Below are 17831 nucleotides of genomic sequence, written 5' to 3'. Positions count from 1 at the left end.
TTGAAGCCAGCCCAAGCAGAAAGTCTGTGAGATTCTTATCTCCAATTAGCCACCAGACAGAAAACTGGAAATGGTGCTGTGGCTCAATGTGGTAGAGGGCTAGCCGAGAGCAAAACAAAACAAAACCAAAAACCTCAGGGACAGCACCTAGGCTTCAAGATCAAGCCCCGGGGAACAGAGGTATAATGATAATGGTTACAACTCAGTTGGCATGGTCCTAATCTTTTTGCTCTGTCATTACATCATACTTTGGGAATTTTCAAGTTCTGACACTGAAGGAATCAAACCAGTATTAAATAAGCTAGTGCTTGCTCCTAACTGCTCATCACTCTTCTCCCTCTATACTGAAATCTTTCGCCCATTGCAACTAGGAGGAAAAACAGTATTTAGATAAAATCGTGGTGCTGAGAGTCTGGCCTAATGGCAGAGTGCTCACCTAGCATGCATGAGCCCTAGGTTTGATTCCTCGGTACCACATACACAGAAAAAGGTAGAAGTGGCACTGGGGCTCTTTACACTTTTAAAAACAAATAGTCTTTAAAGTGTTTTGGCACATTCTAATGTCGATCTTTGAACCCTGTGAAGAGTTGGAATATGCAGGCTAGTTGGGAATACTCATGATCCATTAAACTGAAAGCCATTCTCTCTAAACAGTTAAATAGTATTCCACCTAAAATGCAATCCCTAATTGCACTAAGGAGAAATACCTCTAACCAGATTGTGTATATAATATTTGCCTATAGCTGGGAGCATGGCCTAGTGGTATAGTGCTTGCCTAGCATGCATGAAGCCTTGAGTTCAATTCCTCAGTACCACACAAACAGAAAAGGCCAGAAGTGGTGCTGTGGCTTAAGTGGTAGAGCACTAGCCTTGAGGAAGCCCAAGGACAATGCCTAGACCCTGAGTTCAAGCCCCAGGACTGGCAAAAAAATCCTGTAATAGATTGCACAATGCTGGGATGTAGCTCAGTGGCAAAGTGCTTACCTAGCAAGTGCAACAGCCTAGGCTTTTTGATCCCAGTATTAAAAAAAAAAACAAAAAACAGCCCTCCCCTACACTTATCTGATTCACCTTTTCATTCTAGAGTAATAATTCTTTCAGCCTTATTTTTCATTGTGTATACAATATTTTTCTGCAATAGTTTGCAAAAAACTCCATACTTATGTGATTTATCTTTTCATACTAGAGCAATAATTCTTTCAGCATTAGTTTTCATTACACACAGAAAATGGATGGTTTTATGCCATAAACCTGGCCTTTGCTATAATCTTTGCCAAATCATGTACGTATTTTATGATGTTTAATTCAAACTGAAAAAGGATGATATTAGCATCATTCTGAAATTCTTTTAAATATCCATTAGGCTAAATATGAAGATGGTTCAAGAACTGGGATCAATGTTGTAAAAAATACACCTTTCTACTTTAGTTATTTCCCCTAGATACATGATAAACCGCATCAATAAATGAAACAATGGCTGCTTCAGTAATGTTCTCTTCAATAGTTATAAACACACACATAGAAAAAAAGGATACAGTAGTGCAAAAAATAACTTATTAAAACAAGAGAGAATTCTGAACATTATTTTACACAATGCTCTATAAAACCTGAACCATTGGAATGAATCTTCAAGTCACTGAAATACTATAGCAACATTATTAGTATCTTTTCATTTCAACCACACTGTCTACTCATCTATGAAAGAAAGAAAAAATTAAGCAAAATCACTTTAGGTTTTCAGACAGTTTTATGTTAAACTTCCAATTTTTTTCCCTGGGCTCTTAAATGCTTTTGCTGTTTATATGGTTGGTAGCGTGTCAAGGAGTTATCTTTAGACTGAACATTTTAAACAGATCACATTCTTTTGATCTTTCTATTTGGTAGTCTCTTTTGTTAAGATGTTATTGCAATTAGATACTTTGAAAAGAAGACCTCCCATATTCACGCAATCCACTATGACTAGTTTTTCTGTCGAAACATGAAGGCCAGGACTCGGCGAATACCATTGAGGCGATCCTTTAAGGACCTCATTGCAAGAAATGGAAGCTGTGCTCGATTTTCCAAAGGAAGAACAGCTAACATCCACCAGCACCAGGCTGGGCCATTTGGATTTGTCTGCAACAGAGAAACACATTGAGTTCATCTTAATGCCATGCAAGCCATATCAATCTTCAGATGTCCAGATATCCCAAGGTGAACTGCTTCTATATGTGGCAGAGACTGCTAGCTGCCTCCATACTTATTTTCTGTTTCTTTTAGGTGGGTTTATAGCCACCTAGTTGAAGGAGAAGAGAATCTCCCTATGTCAGCCTCCCTTGGGGCTAGTCAAGGCCATATGACAATTCTGCCTAATAAGATGTAGAAAGAAGTGACATGTGTAATTTCCAATTTCTACTCTGGGAAAAGTATGTGCTCTCTGCCTTGCTTCTTTCTCCCCATTTCCCCTAGCTAGATTATAGATATGGCAGTGATTAGCCTTCCCCAAAGGTAATATTCTTACTCTGGTAGAGCTTTTTGATGAAAGAGCCTAGATCCCTGAATGTTCTCTTATTTTAGAACTGAACTATCCTTCCAGAACTAGGTCCTCCATCTCATTTGAAGGAATTCACTTTAGGTCATCTTTGGTAGGTGTTCAAACAACCAAACCAATAAATCTCCTAATAAATACACCTCCTAATTGGTGTGATTTTATTTTTATTTATTTATTTATTTTTTGCCAGTCCTGGGATTGAGTTCAGGGCCTGAGCACTGTCCTTGGACTTTCTCAAGGCTAGAGCTCTACCACTTGAGCCTCAGCACCACTTCCGGCTTTTTTCTATGTATGTGGTACCGAGGAATCGAACCCAGGTCTTCATGCATGCTAGGTAAGCACTTTAACCACTTAGGCCAAACTCCCGGCCCCTTGGTGTGATTTTATAAGCTGGAATATTTGCTAGTCTCTTCCACTTCTAAGATTTGGTTTACGTTTTTTGGACAGATGTATATAACACACAGGCCTTTGATTCCCACTATTCCTTTATTTGGACATGTCTCCTTATTTCCTTTCATTTTCTTGCTCTGGCTCAATATAGTAGTCTGAATATACTGTGCCACTACACTTAGACACAGTTATCTTCTCTCCTGTAATCGAGGGCTCTGACTTATAGTCTCAAAGAACAGTAACCCCATTTTGCAAAAATGCCTATTAGAAAACACATTTACATGAAGCCAAATACAGTGGCTCACACCTGTAATCCTAGCTACTTGGGAGGTAGAGATCCAGGAGGAGCTGAGGCTTGAAGCCAGCTTCGGTTAACGAGTTCATGAAAGACTCCCATCACAACCAATAAAAGCTGGGCCTCATAGCACCCCAGCTACCTAGGAAATACAAATAGGAGCCCTCCTTAGCATAATCATGAGATCTTACTCTAAAACAAATAAAGCATAAAGAATTGGTATATAATTGTGGTATAGAAGCTGCCCAACAAGTTTTAGGCAGAGTTGAACTTTCAATAGAGAATGAAAACATTTATATTTACCTCCAGTTTCCCCTTTAATAAAGAGTTTTCTTATTCCTTATCAGTCCTTTACTACAATTTCATTTTTTTTACTTTCTTGAGTATATACTTTAGATAACTTTTGCCTAAACCCCAATAAGTTTTCTTCCCACAACTTGCAGAAAGCTGCTTTTAGGGCTACAAAGAATCCTTTTTGGGGGCCAGGAGTATGGTCTAGTGGTAGAGTGCTTACCTAGCAGGCATGAAGCCCTGGATTCAATTCCTCGGTACCACATACACAGAAAAAGCTGGAAGTGGTGCTGTGGCTCAAGTGGTAGAGCACTAGCTTTGACAAAGCTCAAGGACAGTGCCCAGGCCCCGAGTTCAAGTCCCAGGACTGGCAAAAATAAAGAACCATGCCGAGGTCTATTTCCCCTAGATTTGAGATTATTTGGCATGAATAATTTCATCTGATTCACCCCTAGTCCCATCGCCCTGTTTTTCTATGCCTTGAGCTTCATCTGGATTCTTATTTTGGTCCCTCCATTCAATCTGCAACATGTCTTCCCTCCTCTGACCATTTCTGGATATCAGATTGACACTGAATCTTCCTTCTCAGGATCATCAGTAAGTATTTAAGCCCCTAACAAATATTGATGGTGCTTTCTAAGAGGCCTTTTCTTGAGGCCCTAGGACATTCTTATTCCTAGGACTGCCAGGAGTTCAGCATTGGTTACAACAAACTTGGGTGGATTCTTGTTTTTCACAGGGACTGCCACTGCCAACATAATGTGGTAACCAAACTAAAAAAAAAGGAAATGAAACCCACAGTCTCTGCTTGCTATGTCATTAAGTCCTTATGAATCACACTGCAGCATCTGGGTTTGTTCTTTGGAAGATGTGGTTAGCGTGGCTGATTGTTACCTTTTGCCTGATTGAGGAGAATTGCTTCCAAGCAGGTGAAGGGAAATATGAAGCTTGATGAGGAGTTTGCTCAGTTATGAGTCACCATGGTTCAGAGCCAAGAACCAGCTCACTAGGAAGCAGCCACTAGCCTTTCTCCCTTCAAGACTCATCATACTTTTGGGGGGAAGGAAAGAAGCGACTTTGTACTTTAGAGGAAGCAAGATGTTTCAGCCTATTAGGGACCAAATAGGTGTTTGGGTCCCTCGTGGTACAAGAGAAAGAAGGAGTGTTGGAGATAGCTCTCATTTTTTAATAAAAAGTTGAGAAAAAGTTCAGTAAAGTTGAGAAAGAAGTAGAGATTTATCTAAAATCATGATGCTAGAAAGAAGAACCAGTATTTCGAGAGCAGTCAGGATATATATATATATATACATATACATATACATATACATATACATATACATATATATATATATATATGCTAGGCTGAATGTGGTGGCTCACACCATGTAATTCCAGCTACTCTTCAGGTAGAAATCTGGAGAATCGTTCAAAATCAGCAGGCAAAAGTTAACCAGATCTAATCTCAACAAATAAGCCAGATATGACAATTCATAATTCTAATCCCCACCACCCTGAGGGTCTAGATGAGAAGAACATACTTTATCTGATTCACCTAGTCAAAAAGCAAGAATCTGCCAGGAGCCTATATAACCCTAGCTACTCAGAAGACTGAGGTCTGAGGATTGTGGTTCAAAGCCATCTTGGGCAGTAAAGTTCCTGAGATTCTTATTTCCAATTAACTAGAGTCTATTTAAAAACAACTAAGAAGCAAAAAGGGCTAGAGATGTAGCTCAAGTATCTATCAATCCTTGTTTAACAAGCGTAAGATCCTGAGTTCAAACCCCAGTAATGCATATTATACATAATTCTATACAGAGAGATCATATGTATATATATATACACATACATCAAATATACAGATAATTACATTCACATATATATCTATATATATGAATCTATTTTTCTATTGTCACTGAGTCAGGAATGAGCATAACTTGAAAGAAAATCAAAGAAGTTACTCACCCTCCTATATACTAGATACTAGACTAACTTTCTGAACTTTCTTTCCTAAGATCATTAGCATATATTTACTCTGATGTTAATATTTATAGAATGCTCTGAACATATCTCTTCATTTAAACCAGGTAAGCAAAGTTTGTTGAAACTTGATTCTCTCGTCTTTACTGGAAACCTTTGGATCTATAGTTTGCACTCAAGAATGCCACCCCTCACACACCAAAAAAAATGGATCCTCAAGAACCTACTGAACTATATTTTCTGGCATAGCTAAGCCAAGGGTACACTTAGAAAACAGGATCATTGTTTTCAGGACTTGTTCTCCCTAGTGTGGACAATAGTATCCAGTCTTGCAGAGCTAAGCATGGATGGGCCTAGTTGTCTATTTTCTGTGCCCTTACAACTACAATCTTAGATAGTGGCTGCTCCTAGCTCCTCACTCCAGAAGATTCCTGGCTTTGGTCTCAACTCTGTAAAGCCCTAGCATTTGAGCATATCTTATCACCTTAATAGGACCTTCGTGTAAATTTGGACTCCCATGGAAAGTTTTTCTTTTTTTTCCCTCTTTCTCTCTCCCTCCCTCCAAATCTCTTTCTCTGTCTGTCTCTGTCTCTCTCTTTGATGCTGGTTCTGGGGTTTGAACTTTGAGCTAGGGTGCTTTCCCTGAGCTTCTTTTGCTCAAGGCTAGGCACTATACTACTTGAGCCACAGATCTATCTCCAGATTTTTGGTGGTTCATTGGAGATAAAGGTTTCACTGACTTTTCTGCACCTGGCTTTGAACTGTGATCCTCAGATCGCAGTCTCCCGAGTAGCTAGGATTACAGGCGTGAGTCACTGGCACTAAGCCTGAAGGTTTTTCTGTTGGCAGTATGTAGGTCCCTATTCTCTCACTTCCCTAATCTGTCAACACATGTACTGGACGCTAGTTACTATTCTTTACCTTAGGTGCCCCAATTCTGACTTGAGATCCCTTTTGTCTTTCCTGTGATATTCACTGCCCAGAAATACGATACCTAAATTAGATCTATCTTCTCTACTGGATTCGCCCATCTAATCACAAACCCTAGGGACTCTCATTTAGTGGGGAATAAACAGATATTTGATAAATATTAGAAACAGGCATTTGATGTACCTGAGGATCATCATCTTTTTCTGGCATTGGACCAAAGTGACTGAGGATTCGATTCCTCATGGATGGTTTCAGTGAATGGAACCACGCTGATGCTAGCTCATAAACACTGTTATGTATTTCGATGAGCTCAATATAATCTTCTCCTTCAACCTGAAAGAATCAAAGTGGAAGTAAAACATTGTGTGCCTTCGCCATCCCTTCCAGAGGTATGGCACCTGACACTGGAGCATCCATCCTGTCTTCCCCTGGGAAGGCTCGCCCATCCAGCTTTCTCAGCCAGATGCTGGGCTGTATGTAAATACAACTAGAGGTAGGAGGAAAAGAAGGAGAATGGTTCAGTTGGGGGCCTGACTGAGATGACAAGAGACTCAAACTACCCATAGTGGAGGCATGTGCTTAAAGCAGGTTATGTTCTTGCATGCATCTACCATGTTCATTTTCATATTGCGTTTCTCTTTGCTCTTTGGAAGGCCAGACATAAATATGCCCATGCCTCCCTGAGTAGCTATCTCTAAAGTCAAATATATTTATTCTTTGATGAAGTACCTATTCATCTACAGAGTAAATATAAGTATAATCAAATGGGATTGGTGACTTCTCCATCTATCCATTAACTCAGAAAACCAAGAATTGGGATTTATCATCTTTCCACTTCTGGGGATGATGGATGACTGCTTTCAAGGGCAGGAGGTCAATGGTCAGACTGCATACAATAAAAAGGCATGTGTGAATCTACAGTGATCACAAAGGAAACAAGTTATAAAACCAAAATAAATATAGCAGCTAGGTATTGGTAGCTTATACCTGAATCATAGCTACTCAGGTGGCTGAGATCTGAGAATCACAGTTAAAAGCCAGCCTGGGCAGGAAAATGCATGCGACTCTTTTCAACTAACCACCTAAAAGTTAGAAGTGGAGCTGTGGCTCAAAGTGGAAAAGCATCCACCTTGAACAAAAGAGCTCAGGGACAGAGCTCAGGTCCTTGAGTTCAAAGCCCACAACTGACTAAATAATAAATACATCAGTAGGTAAATTATGCATGTATAGACCCCACTCCAAATCTATCCCTAACAGAGATCTAAGTTATGCTGAATAGACCCCAGGTTTGGTCTGCAGTAGCATTTCTCATGCATGACAGCAACTCAGCAAGTAAGCAAGGAACAAGAGGATAGTGGGTGTTTACACTGTTGTACAGTTAGCATTCCAGCTGCATTTCACGTTTTCTGCCCAATTGGATGAGAAATCACAAGACAACTCCCCCCCACCACCATGAGTTCAGAGAAATCCTTTGCAATCATTTTTGCATACCATGTTACAGGGATAGTCTTGCTTTGGTATTCTTGGCACTAACCACTCACTTTTTGATCTTCAATGTATTCGATGTCAGCTGTGTTATAACCATCGCGCTGGCCATGTTGGAGGACTTTGAAGCGTCTCTTGCCTATGCTGTCGACCACAGAACGGCCATCGGCAAAGAACTGAACATCTCTGATCTCTAGGATACAGCCATAGTCTGCAAATCTGTTTATTGAGAATGAAATCAAGAAAGTAGAGGTGTGATGAGTTCTAGTCCCTGGCCTGGACCCTGCTATTTCTGTAACCTTGTGCTGTGCCTCAAGGGATGTGGCCCTAACTGTCTACCTAACAGGAACTATCTGACTGTAGCAGTACAGCTGCTCTCATTACTTAAGCATAGATTATGTGCCAGTACTATTATAGTTTGTTTCCCTCCAAGTTCACTATTGAAGCTTAAGTGCCTTTGTAACACTGTTTAGAGGTGATTAGACCATGAGGGGTCTAATGATTGGAATAATGATGCTATTCTAGAGGTGATTTGCTATAAATGGTAAGGTTGATCTCCATTGCCCCTTTCTCTCCTCTCCTCTCCTCTCCCCTCTTCACTCTCTCCCTTTCTGTCATGTTATAATGCAGCAAGAAGACCATTGTTAAGAGATGGGCATGGTAGCACCCACCCTATAATCTCAACTACTAAGGCAGAAAGATCACAAGTTTGGGGCCAGCCTGGACTACTTAATAAGATTCTTTCCCAAAATCAAATACAAATAAAGGGATAGGGATATACTTCAATGGCGTAGAGTGCTTGTCTAGCATGCATGCCGCCTTGGGTTCAATCCTTAGTACAAAAAAGGGACTTGCTGGGAGTGGTGGCTCACACCTGTAATCCTAGCTACTTAGGAGGCTGAGATCTGAGGATTGCGGTTCAAAGCCAGCCCGGGCACTAAAGGCACTAAAGTCCGTGAGACTCTTATCTCCAATTAACCACCAGGAAACCTGAAGTGGCACTGTGGCTCAAAGGGGTTGTAACCTTGATCTGAAGAGCTCAGGGACAGCGCCTGAGCCAAGACTTCAAGCCCCAGGACCGACAAAAAGGGGGGGGGGACTTGTTCAATACACATTCCTAAATATTAAACTTCTTAGCTTCTAGAAACTTAACCAATTTCAATTACTACTTATACATGACTGAGTTTATAGTATTTTGTTACAGAATACAAAATGAACTCAATCAGGGACAGTAAGCACCCAAGGCCTGAGTTCAAGCCCCATGATGGATCAAAACAAATTGGTAGATATTCCTTTCAATGTACTATCTATGATTGATAAGCCTTATGAAAAATTATTAGATTTGATCATGAATATCATTCACTTATGCTATAAAATGGGAGACTATTAGACATGTCTAAATTATCCCTTCAAAAAAAACCCCCATCATTGTACAAACCATTTAACATACGAAGACATTGGATAGGATAATAACTTGCCCCAAATCTAACTTGTTCCATGAATACAGCTAGAATATGAACCTAGGTAGTTTGACTCCATACTCCTAAGCAGTATGTCTTTATAACATTTATCATCTGTTCAATAAAAGATTGGTTCAGGGGCTCTTTAGTTTTGGTGCTGGTACTGGGGCTTGAACTCAGGGCCTCGGATCTGTCCCTTAGCTTTTTTTCTCAGAGGGCTAATGCTCTTGAGTCACACTTCCACTCTCTCTGGACTTCTTGTAAATAGGCAACCTTTTACATGGTAAACTAGGCATCAGAGGGGCCACTGGCCCAACAAATGCCCTGGCTGGTGAGCTGGCTAAAGCTCATGAGCTAGGCCTCTCCACCTATTGGAGCCCCCACCCTCCCTTAAAACAATTCCTCCCACAACTCTTCACTTACCCTTTAACAGGGTGGCTAAGACACATTCCAAACTGTCTTGTGCCTGTCTCCATACATCTACGAATCATCAGGCGATAACAAGGCTCAAAAACGTGCAGTGGACATGGAACAGTGGGATAGGCCATGGTGCACACAAAAATAGGCACATTCTTATTTAAGCTGTCAGGAAGAACAAATGAAATGGATATCAAAGCAATGGGGTAAGACAAAGAAATGCTGCTCAGATGTACTCATGTAGTTTCCCTGGGAAGGCAAGGAAGCACCAAATGTCAATGGCTGATAGAAAAGAACTGAAATACAACTGATGCTGTGGGCTGATTCTCATTAACTACTGCAGAGGTTAGCCTAAAGTCTCAGACACTAAAATTTAGCATTGTACATATTCTAATTTAGCTGGCTAATTCTCTGCTACTTTATCATGTGGGTGATAGCTGTAAATCCTTCCCTCCTTTTTCCCTCTCTCCTTCCTTTGCTTCCTCTCTCCTTTTCTCTCTCCCTTACTCTCCTGAATTTATTTCCTTCTCTATTCAAAACAATCCCTTCAGTATGAGGAAGGGGATTGTTATTTTTTTTGGCCAGGCTTGGGGCTTGAACTCAGGGCCTTGGCACTGTCCTTGAGATTCTTTTGCTCAAGGTTAGCATTCTACCACTTGAACCATAGTGACACTTCTGGCTTTTTCTGTTTATGTGGTATTGAGGAATCGAACCCAGGGCCTCATGCATGCTAGGTTACATTCCCAGCTCGGCAGATGTTGATATAAGTGCATCTAGCTTCCTAAAAGGGCAGTGGACGATTCTCTGCAAGTTTCTTGTGCATATATCAACTTTGCATAACTTCTGAGAGAATGTTCATAGTAGGCCAAGCTGGAAGGAGGTACAAGCAAAAGACAATGGAAAGTAATTTATCTCAGTGATGCTCCCATTCTCTTTTACAGCACAGTAATTGGGGAGCCTTCAATCCAGATGGCTGGTCCACACCTTCTAGGACTGGGACCCAAAGATTTGCCTTTTAGTAAGTAGCCCTGGGGATTCTGTTTTTTTTTTTTTAAAGACAATCTTCTGGGTACTTGACGAGTTCTCCTGATTAAGCTATTCCAATTTATTCTGCCAGCATCAACCTGTTTCTAGTGCCCACATACAACCTGTTCAGTGGTTTGGCTTATCTTTCCTCAGAAGCCAGCAAATGCTTAACAACTGATTTAGAGGATCTTAGTTGTAGGGGAGCCCTAGTTTGTAGTATTTGATGATATGCAAATACTCTCATCATGGCCAATTGCAAACTACCAAGATGATATCACTAGACTATGAGCTGGGAAGAAATGTGCACATTCAGTTATAATGAATGAAACTGAGGAGAGAAACAAACATAGACATACCTAGAAAATTCTTCCATTTCTTCTTCGTCAAGTCTTTTTCGTTCCTGAAGTTCTTCTGGTAGGAATTTCGCTATTAACTCTTCCATGATTATGTTTTTGCCGTATTTTCTTGAGGCCAAACACTAAATGAGGAAACAAGGCAATTACATAAGATGCAGCCCTCAAAAAATTTTCAAAAGACCTTCTGATGTAGTCAGAATAGTCAAACCATTCATATATTGGCATAATTTCAACTAACAACTTCTCTGCACATTAGAATTTAAATTCGGTTTAAAATATATGCAAATGATTATCGCTATAATTAGAAACATTTTAACAAGGAGGGGAAAAATTTGCACAGACCTTTGAAAAAATCTCATCACTTTTCTAAAACACTGTGGTTGAGATAGGTTTTTTTTTTTGTCCAAGGTAAAAGGGAGACCTTCTCCTTTCCTTTTTCTGATTTATTATGCTTGCAGGCTCACAGAAATGGTCTGTATCTGGCATGTGTGGACAGTCAGTAGTCCAAGTTCAGGAAACTGAAAACCCATATCCCTTTATCTTTTCCCACCCTACCCTGTTGTGTGCTACTCTTCCTCCACAACTGGCTTTTGGATATTTCCAAGTCTGTACATTTTGTTCTAACTTTTTAGAAATGCACATCACAAACACACAGCTTTTAACATCCTATCTAAATATCACTGAAATTAGAAGCTATAATTCCAGCAGCAGACTTCAGCTCAACAGTCACTGTTATTCTTCTTCCAAACCCCAGTACCTTAGGTATATCTAAGGACCTACAAATATAGTAATGGGTATTTAATGGTGTGAATGAAAGGATGTCAAAATGCACATAGACAATAGCTTATTATGGGAACTACCCTTAAAAGTACAGCATGAGAAAGGGTATCAATGTATGTGAATTAATGCACCTTCTATCTGGTGAATATAATGTAACCCTTCTATTAATTACAATAAAAATATATGAAAAAAGTACAGCAGCGAGGGGCCAGGATTGTGTAGTTGTAGAGTGCTTGTTTAGCATGAATGAAGACCCAGGTTTGAGTCCTACATATCACGTATATAGAAAAAGCCAGAAGTGGTGCTTGGCTTAAGAGGTAGAGGTCTAGCCTTGAGAAAGTCCAAGGACAGTGCTCAGGCCCTGAGTTCAAGCCCCTGAACTGGCAAAAAAATGTATAGTAGGGAGGGAATGCCTTAGTACCAAACTCCTGTCTACAAACAATAGGGTCTTTATTCTACAATAAACCTGATAGGAATATTTATCTCTGTGTACAATAGTGTAAGTGTGGCTCTGTGTTTTTGCACAGAAATAAAGGAAAATAACCTCTAGCTCCTGAGTCCCTACCTTCTTGATGCTAAAGTATCCATAGTCATGGCTGGGCCACAGAAGGGCAAACGTTCTTGCCAAGTCCCTAGTCTTTTCAGGCAAAGCAACGGGATGAGGGAAGAGCCAATTTCAGTTAACAGTAGTTTTCTCTAAGGGCTAAACATCTGAGTAGACTTTTTTCTAATTATCTAAATGTTGTAGTGTTATTGAAACACAGAGATATTATTTAATAGGAAATCCATAAAGTTTTCATCTAAAAACCGGCTAGCAGATCCCAACCCTTTATCTAAGAAAAAATATGACTCTGACCCCTCTCCAAGCACAATACTTTGGGTGATAACTTCATGCCATTTCCTTAGTCTAACTGTTGGAATTTCAGAAAGATCTCAAAATATAATTTGTCTAGACAGATGATGACCTGGAGATAGCCTTGTTTTTGTTTGAGACAGGGTCCTCCCATTTATCCCAGGCTGGCCTCAATCTTTGTTTTGGGGGGAGGTAGTCATAGGGCTTGAACTCTGGCCCGGCACTGTCCCTGAGCTCTTCAGCTCAAGGCTATCGCCCTACCTCTGGACCTGGGTGCTGTTCCTGAGCTCTTCAGCTCAAGGCTACCGCTCTACCCTTGAGCCACAGCCTCACTTCCTGTTTTCTAGTGATTATTGTAGATAGGAGTCTCGTGGCTTTGTATTGCCTGTGCTGGCTTTGAACCATGATCCTCAGATCTCAGCCTCCTAAGTAGCTAGTATTAAAGGTGTGAGTCACTGCCTGGCTTAGCCTCAATCTTGAGATTCTCCTATCTCAGATTCTCAGGTGTGGGGATTATAGGCGTGCCCCCAACACACTCACCTTGTATTTCTAACCTTTCCTCAGAATGGACAGGAGTCAAGGAACATTACTACTGATTATGAACTGTAATCTAAAATTCCCCAAAGAAGGGAATCCAAGGCAGATTTCTGCCATTCTTTTTCCAGTCCTGGGGCTTGAGTTCAGGGTGTGAGCACTGTCCTTGGGCATTCTCAAGGCTAGAGATCTACCACTTGAGCCACAGCATCACTTCCAGCTTTTTCTATGTATATGGTACTGAAGAATCAAAACTGGGTCTTTGTGCATGCTAGGCAAGCACTCTACCACTAGGCCAAACTCCTGGGACCTCTGTCTTATTTTGTTTTAACAATCTCTATAAAGGTCCCCTACAGAACCAAAGGTAGGAATTCATGTGATCAATTTCAGACAATCTGAAAGCCCTGGAGCTTTGTAAGTAACATGGTTCCTAAAGGGTTAAAGAAGACCACAGTAAAGTTCTATGAAGTTTCTTTTTTCCCACTTTGAGGCCCTGGAAGTTGATCTCTTAACAAAGCATAAAAAATGTTTTGCAAAGAGAACATCTAGTGCAAGACTGGTAAGAGGGAAAAAAGTCATCCCAATTTGCCCAATTTGCAATATACTAGATGTCGTGATGGAACTAGAACCAGACTGTGCCTTTATCACCCACTGAATAGTTTTTGTTCCAATACAAATTAATTTAATTACTAATAATTCCTAAAAAGTTAGATGCTACTTCATTTTCCCAAAGGACTGAGAAGAAGTGAGGGAAGGCTAGAAGACCAATAAATTCTGATAGATTTTTTTTTTTGCTCTGGCACAGAGCAGTGGCTTAGGATCCAATGAAACATTTTACATTATTCCAAAGAAGCTAACCCAACGAAGGGAAAAGTGATTTACCTGGAAAAGGCCATCTTTGCACAGTGGACACTTTGCGTTATGGTCCAAGCAGCGTTCCAGACACTTTAAGCAAAAAGTATGTCCACAAGGTGTTGTGACAGGCTCATAAAACAATCTGAAATTTAGAGATTGAAATAGAACAAAATGGTAAGGCCAAAAATAAAAGCAGGAGTACTCGTGATTATGGTTTTAAAGAATTATTTGGAGAAAAATGTTGTTGTGAGGATGTTGGGAGCCGAGTGCAGGGTCAGGCTGGCCCATGAATCTGCATCACTGAGTAAGATAACCACACAAAGAAATGAGCTGTCATGTATGAACGCCATGCCTAACTTTGAGCTATATCGTCGGTATTGTGAATCACTTTCTGCTGAGAATGGATTACCTTTGGGTATGAATGTGTTATTGCTTTATCACTCTCTGCTGAGACCTATAGTGAGAGTAAACACGTGGACCTCCCCTGTCTGCCCACCTTTGTGCTGATAGCCTCCTGCACCCTATATTAGCTAAATGTACTTCCTCAATAAATGAGTTCCTGCCTTGATGGGTCTCCCTGATGCGTCTGATTGTCCTCTGGTGAGGGAGGGCTTGGTGCCGGCCCGTCAGTCGGCCCTCTCCTTTCTCAACTCGTCCAGGTCAAGGTGTGTTCTCTCTATCCCTCCTGCAGGTCCGGAGGGGCCGAGGACTAAAAGCACCGACATGAAGAGAAATCTTTTTGTTTTTAAGCCATTCAGAAATGCCATAGTTTTCATTTCTGAGCCAGATTTAAGGTAATGTCTCTGTTTAAGGCATGCCATAGATACATATACACATTATATGGGAAAAGTTTGATTTGTTTGCTTTGATTTCATTTCACGTAAACAACATTAACTGCTCAATGGCTCTTGAACTTGCACCTCTATCTGCTTTATGTATGGATCCATAGTAGAAGACTACTGTTAATGTACAGCAATGAAGAGAGAGAGAAATATGAAGATATGGTCATCTATTCAACATATATGCATATGTGTACATGCTCATACTTGACTTCAATTAGATCCTATTTTACTTGCTCTAGGATAGCATGATATTTTCAAAGCAACCAGAGGACCCTTTATTAAAATGGTCTGCATGATCAGATTCATGAATTTACTTTGTGTAAAGAAAGACTTGCCTGCAATGGGACCAATGGTAGTGGTTCCTGATGACAATTAAGAAGTGGGTTGTGCATGCACCAGTCTATGAGCTCAGAAAGAAGGGAGCATGGACTGGTCAAACTATTTTGACCTCCCAAGAGTGTTCAGATGAGAGGAAGAGGCCACAAGCTGCATAAATTCCCCATATGGCAGGAAGTGCACTGGCAGCTTGTCAGAGTTGGGTCTGGTGCCAATGGCTCACAGTTGTAATCCTAGCTACTCAGGGGACTGAGATCTGGGATCATGGCTCAGAGCTAGCCTAGGCAGGAAAGTCTCTGAGACTCTTACCTCTAATGAACCATCAAAAATCCAGAAGTGGGGCTATGGCTCAAGTGGTAGAGCACTAGCCTTGAGCACAAAAACTCAGAGACAGTGCCCAGGCCCTGAGTTCACACACACACACACACACACACACACACACACACACACACACACACACACCATCAACAACAATGTCAGAGTTGGAAAGCACTTGAAGAAACTGAATTCATCAAACTGGAATGTGGTCCAGAGGAGAGATTCAAGAGTCAGGAAGTGAAAGTCTCTCCAACTTTCACTTCCAGTCATCTGCCATTTTTATAGACAGTGATTCTCAAAGATTGCTACACATAAGAATCACCTGGGGAGCTGTGCTTCAAAACAGTGGCATCGATGTATAATTTCTATACAGTAAACTGAACAGACTTAGAGCAAACTTTTAATATATGCACACGCTTAGGAGACCATCATCACAATTCAGATAGTGAACACACCACACTCCTCATGTAAACGGTTCCTCCCACTCCTATCTGGAAATACTGCCCCAATCGCCTGGGAGATTTAAAAAACTCCAACCGCCCTGGACTACATGAACCGAGATCCAGGTCTGGAGGCTCAGTGGCCAGGCAGAGTATTACAAGTTTAAAAGCCCCCAGGTGGTTTTAATACACAACGAAAGTTGAGAATCACTGAACTACATGATTCAATTATCTCTGTATACACCAGCCTCTTAGAAATCTTCACACATAATTATCAAAGCCACCTGTGGAATTTAAAAAAAAAACACTCAGTGATACTTCACTGGCTGCAGGAATGGATTTAAGAGGGAAGGGTGGGGGGCAGGGATATTTATGACAAGTCCATAAGAGATCTGGAATAAGAGAGACACCTTTCATGGCTTCTTCTGTTTTGTACTTTTTAAATTGTTAAATTTTGTTTTCAAAATAGTAAATTTGTCTAGTATCATTAGTAAATTTTAGCTATTAAATGTGGCCAAAAAAGTTAATTTTTAACAGAAACTTTTTTAATGATGAAAGTCCTAAGGCAAGAAAACTAAAGCAAAAAGACAAAAGTTTGAGAATTGAAAAAGATAAAAATCAAAACTAGCCGGAGCTGGTAGCTCATGCCTGTAATCCTTGCTATTCAGAAGGCTGAGATCTAAGGATTGTCATTCAAAAGCCAGCCTTGGCAGGAAAGTCTGAGAATCCAATTAACCAGGAGAAAGCAGGAAGTAGAGCTGTTGCTCATGTGGTAAAGCACCACCCTTGAGCAAAAAGGCTAGGGAGAGTGCCCAGGCCCTGAGTTCAAACCCCAGTACCAGCACATAAACAAAAAAGAACAGGATTGGGGCCAAGAGTTTGGCCTAGTGGTAGAGTGCTTGCCTAGCATGCACAAAGACCTGGGTTCAATTCCTTGGTACCACATACACAGAAAAAAAGCTGGAAGTGGTTCTGAGGCTCAAGTGGTAGAGCTCTAGCCTTGAGAAAGTCCAAAGACAGTGCTCAGGCCCTGAGCGCAAGCCCAGGACTGGCCAAAAAAAAAAAAAAAACAGGATTAATGAAGTTGTTAGGTAAATATACATACACAGAGGTGTCCTTCTATGTGGTAGCAATAAACACTGCTGTTTCTTGTAAGGATGAGATTTACAACTGTTTTAAAAATTATATGAGACTTCTATAGAAATAACCACAATATATTTTCTTTGTTATACTTCCAGGTATGTATAGTACTGCATCACTCTATATATTATTAATATGTGGTAATTATGGCTAGCTTCATTGTACTAGTGAGAAAATTAAAACTGAAAACAAGTTAAATAACAGTAAGCAGAAAGCTTTGATGGGAAATCAAATCCAATTCCCCAGCCAATCTTTGTTGCTGCATGACACAGAGATAACTGTATGAATCTCTCTGTCTCACATAGATATCACCCACCTACACCAGACTTGATTTCAAAGATTTTTGTTGTTGATGGTTGCGGGGCTTGAACTTAGGGCCTGGGCTCTGTCCCTGAGCTTTTTCATTAAAGGCTAGTGCTCTATCACTTTGAGCCATAGTTCCATTTCTGGTTTTCTAGTGGTTCATTGGAGATGGGTGTCATGTACTTTCCTGCCCTGGCTGGCTTTGAACCATGATCCTCAGGTCTTAGCCTCCTGAGTGTCTAGTATTATAGGCATGAGCCATCAGTACCCAGC

At 40.7% G+C, this 17831-nt stretch overlaps 1 protein-coding gene across 3 annotated transcripts in view; it reads right to left on the bottom strand.

Moving 5' to 3' along the window:
• Window positions 1-1435: 1435 nt before the first annotated feature.
• The window catches only part of Lonrf3 (LON peptidase N-terminal domain and ring finger 3), a 38142-nt gene continuing 21746 nt past the window's right edge, over window positions 1436-17831 (bottom strand). The window contains exons 7-12 of one of the 3 annotated variants that reach the window (XM_090325772.1): window positions 14207-14321; window positions 11158-11279; window positions 9782-9940; window positions 7955-8117; window positions 6597-6746; window positions 1436-2115 (exon numbers count right to left, since the gene is read on the bottom strand). In XM_090325772.1, the coding sequence (XP_090181898.1) occupies window positions 1960-2115; window positions 6597-6746; window positions 7955-8117; window positions 9782-9940; window positions 11158-11279; window positions 14207-14321 (865 nt within the window). In that variant the 3' untranslated portion in view covers window positions 1436-1959. The remainder of the gene's footprint in view (window positions 2116-6596; window positions 6747-7954; window positions 8118-9781; window positions 9941-11157; window positions 11280-14206; window positions 14322-17831) is intronic. The other 2 variants (XM_090325770.1, XM_090325771.1) reach the window with 2 other exon arrangements.

This window comes from Megascapheus bottae, chromosome X (genome assembly GCF_031878675.1).
Source record: "Megascapheus bottae isolate mThoBot1 chromosome X, mThoBot2.hap1, whole genome shotgun sequence".
Lineage (NCBI taxonomy): Eukaryota > Metazoa > Chordata > Mammalia > Rodentia > Geomyidae > Megascapheus > Megascapheus bottae.
Note: the sequence above shows the minus strand (reverse complement) of the source record. Positions and strands in the feature narration are given on the sequence as shown.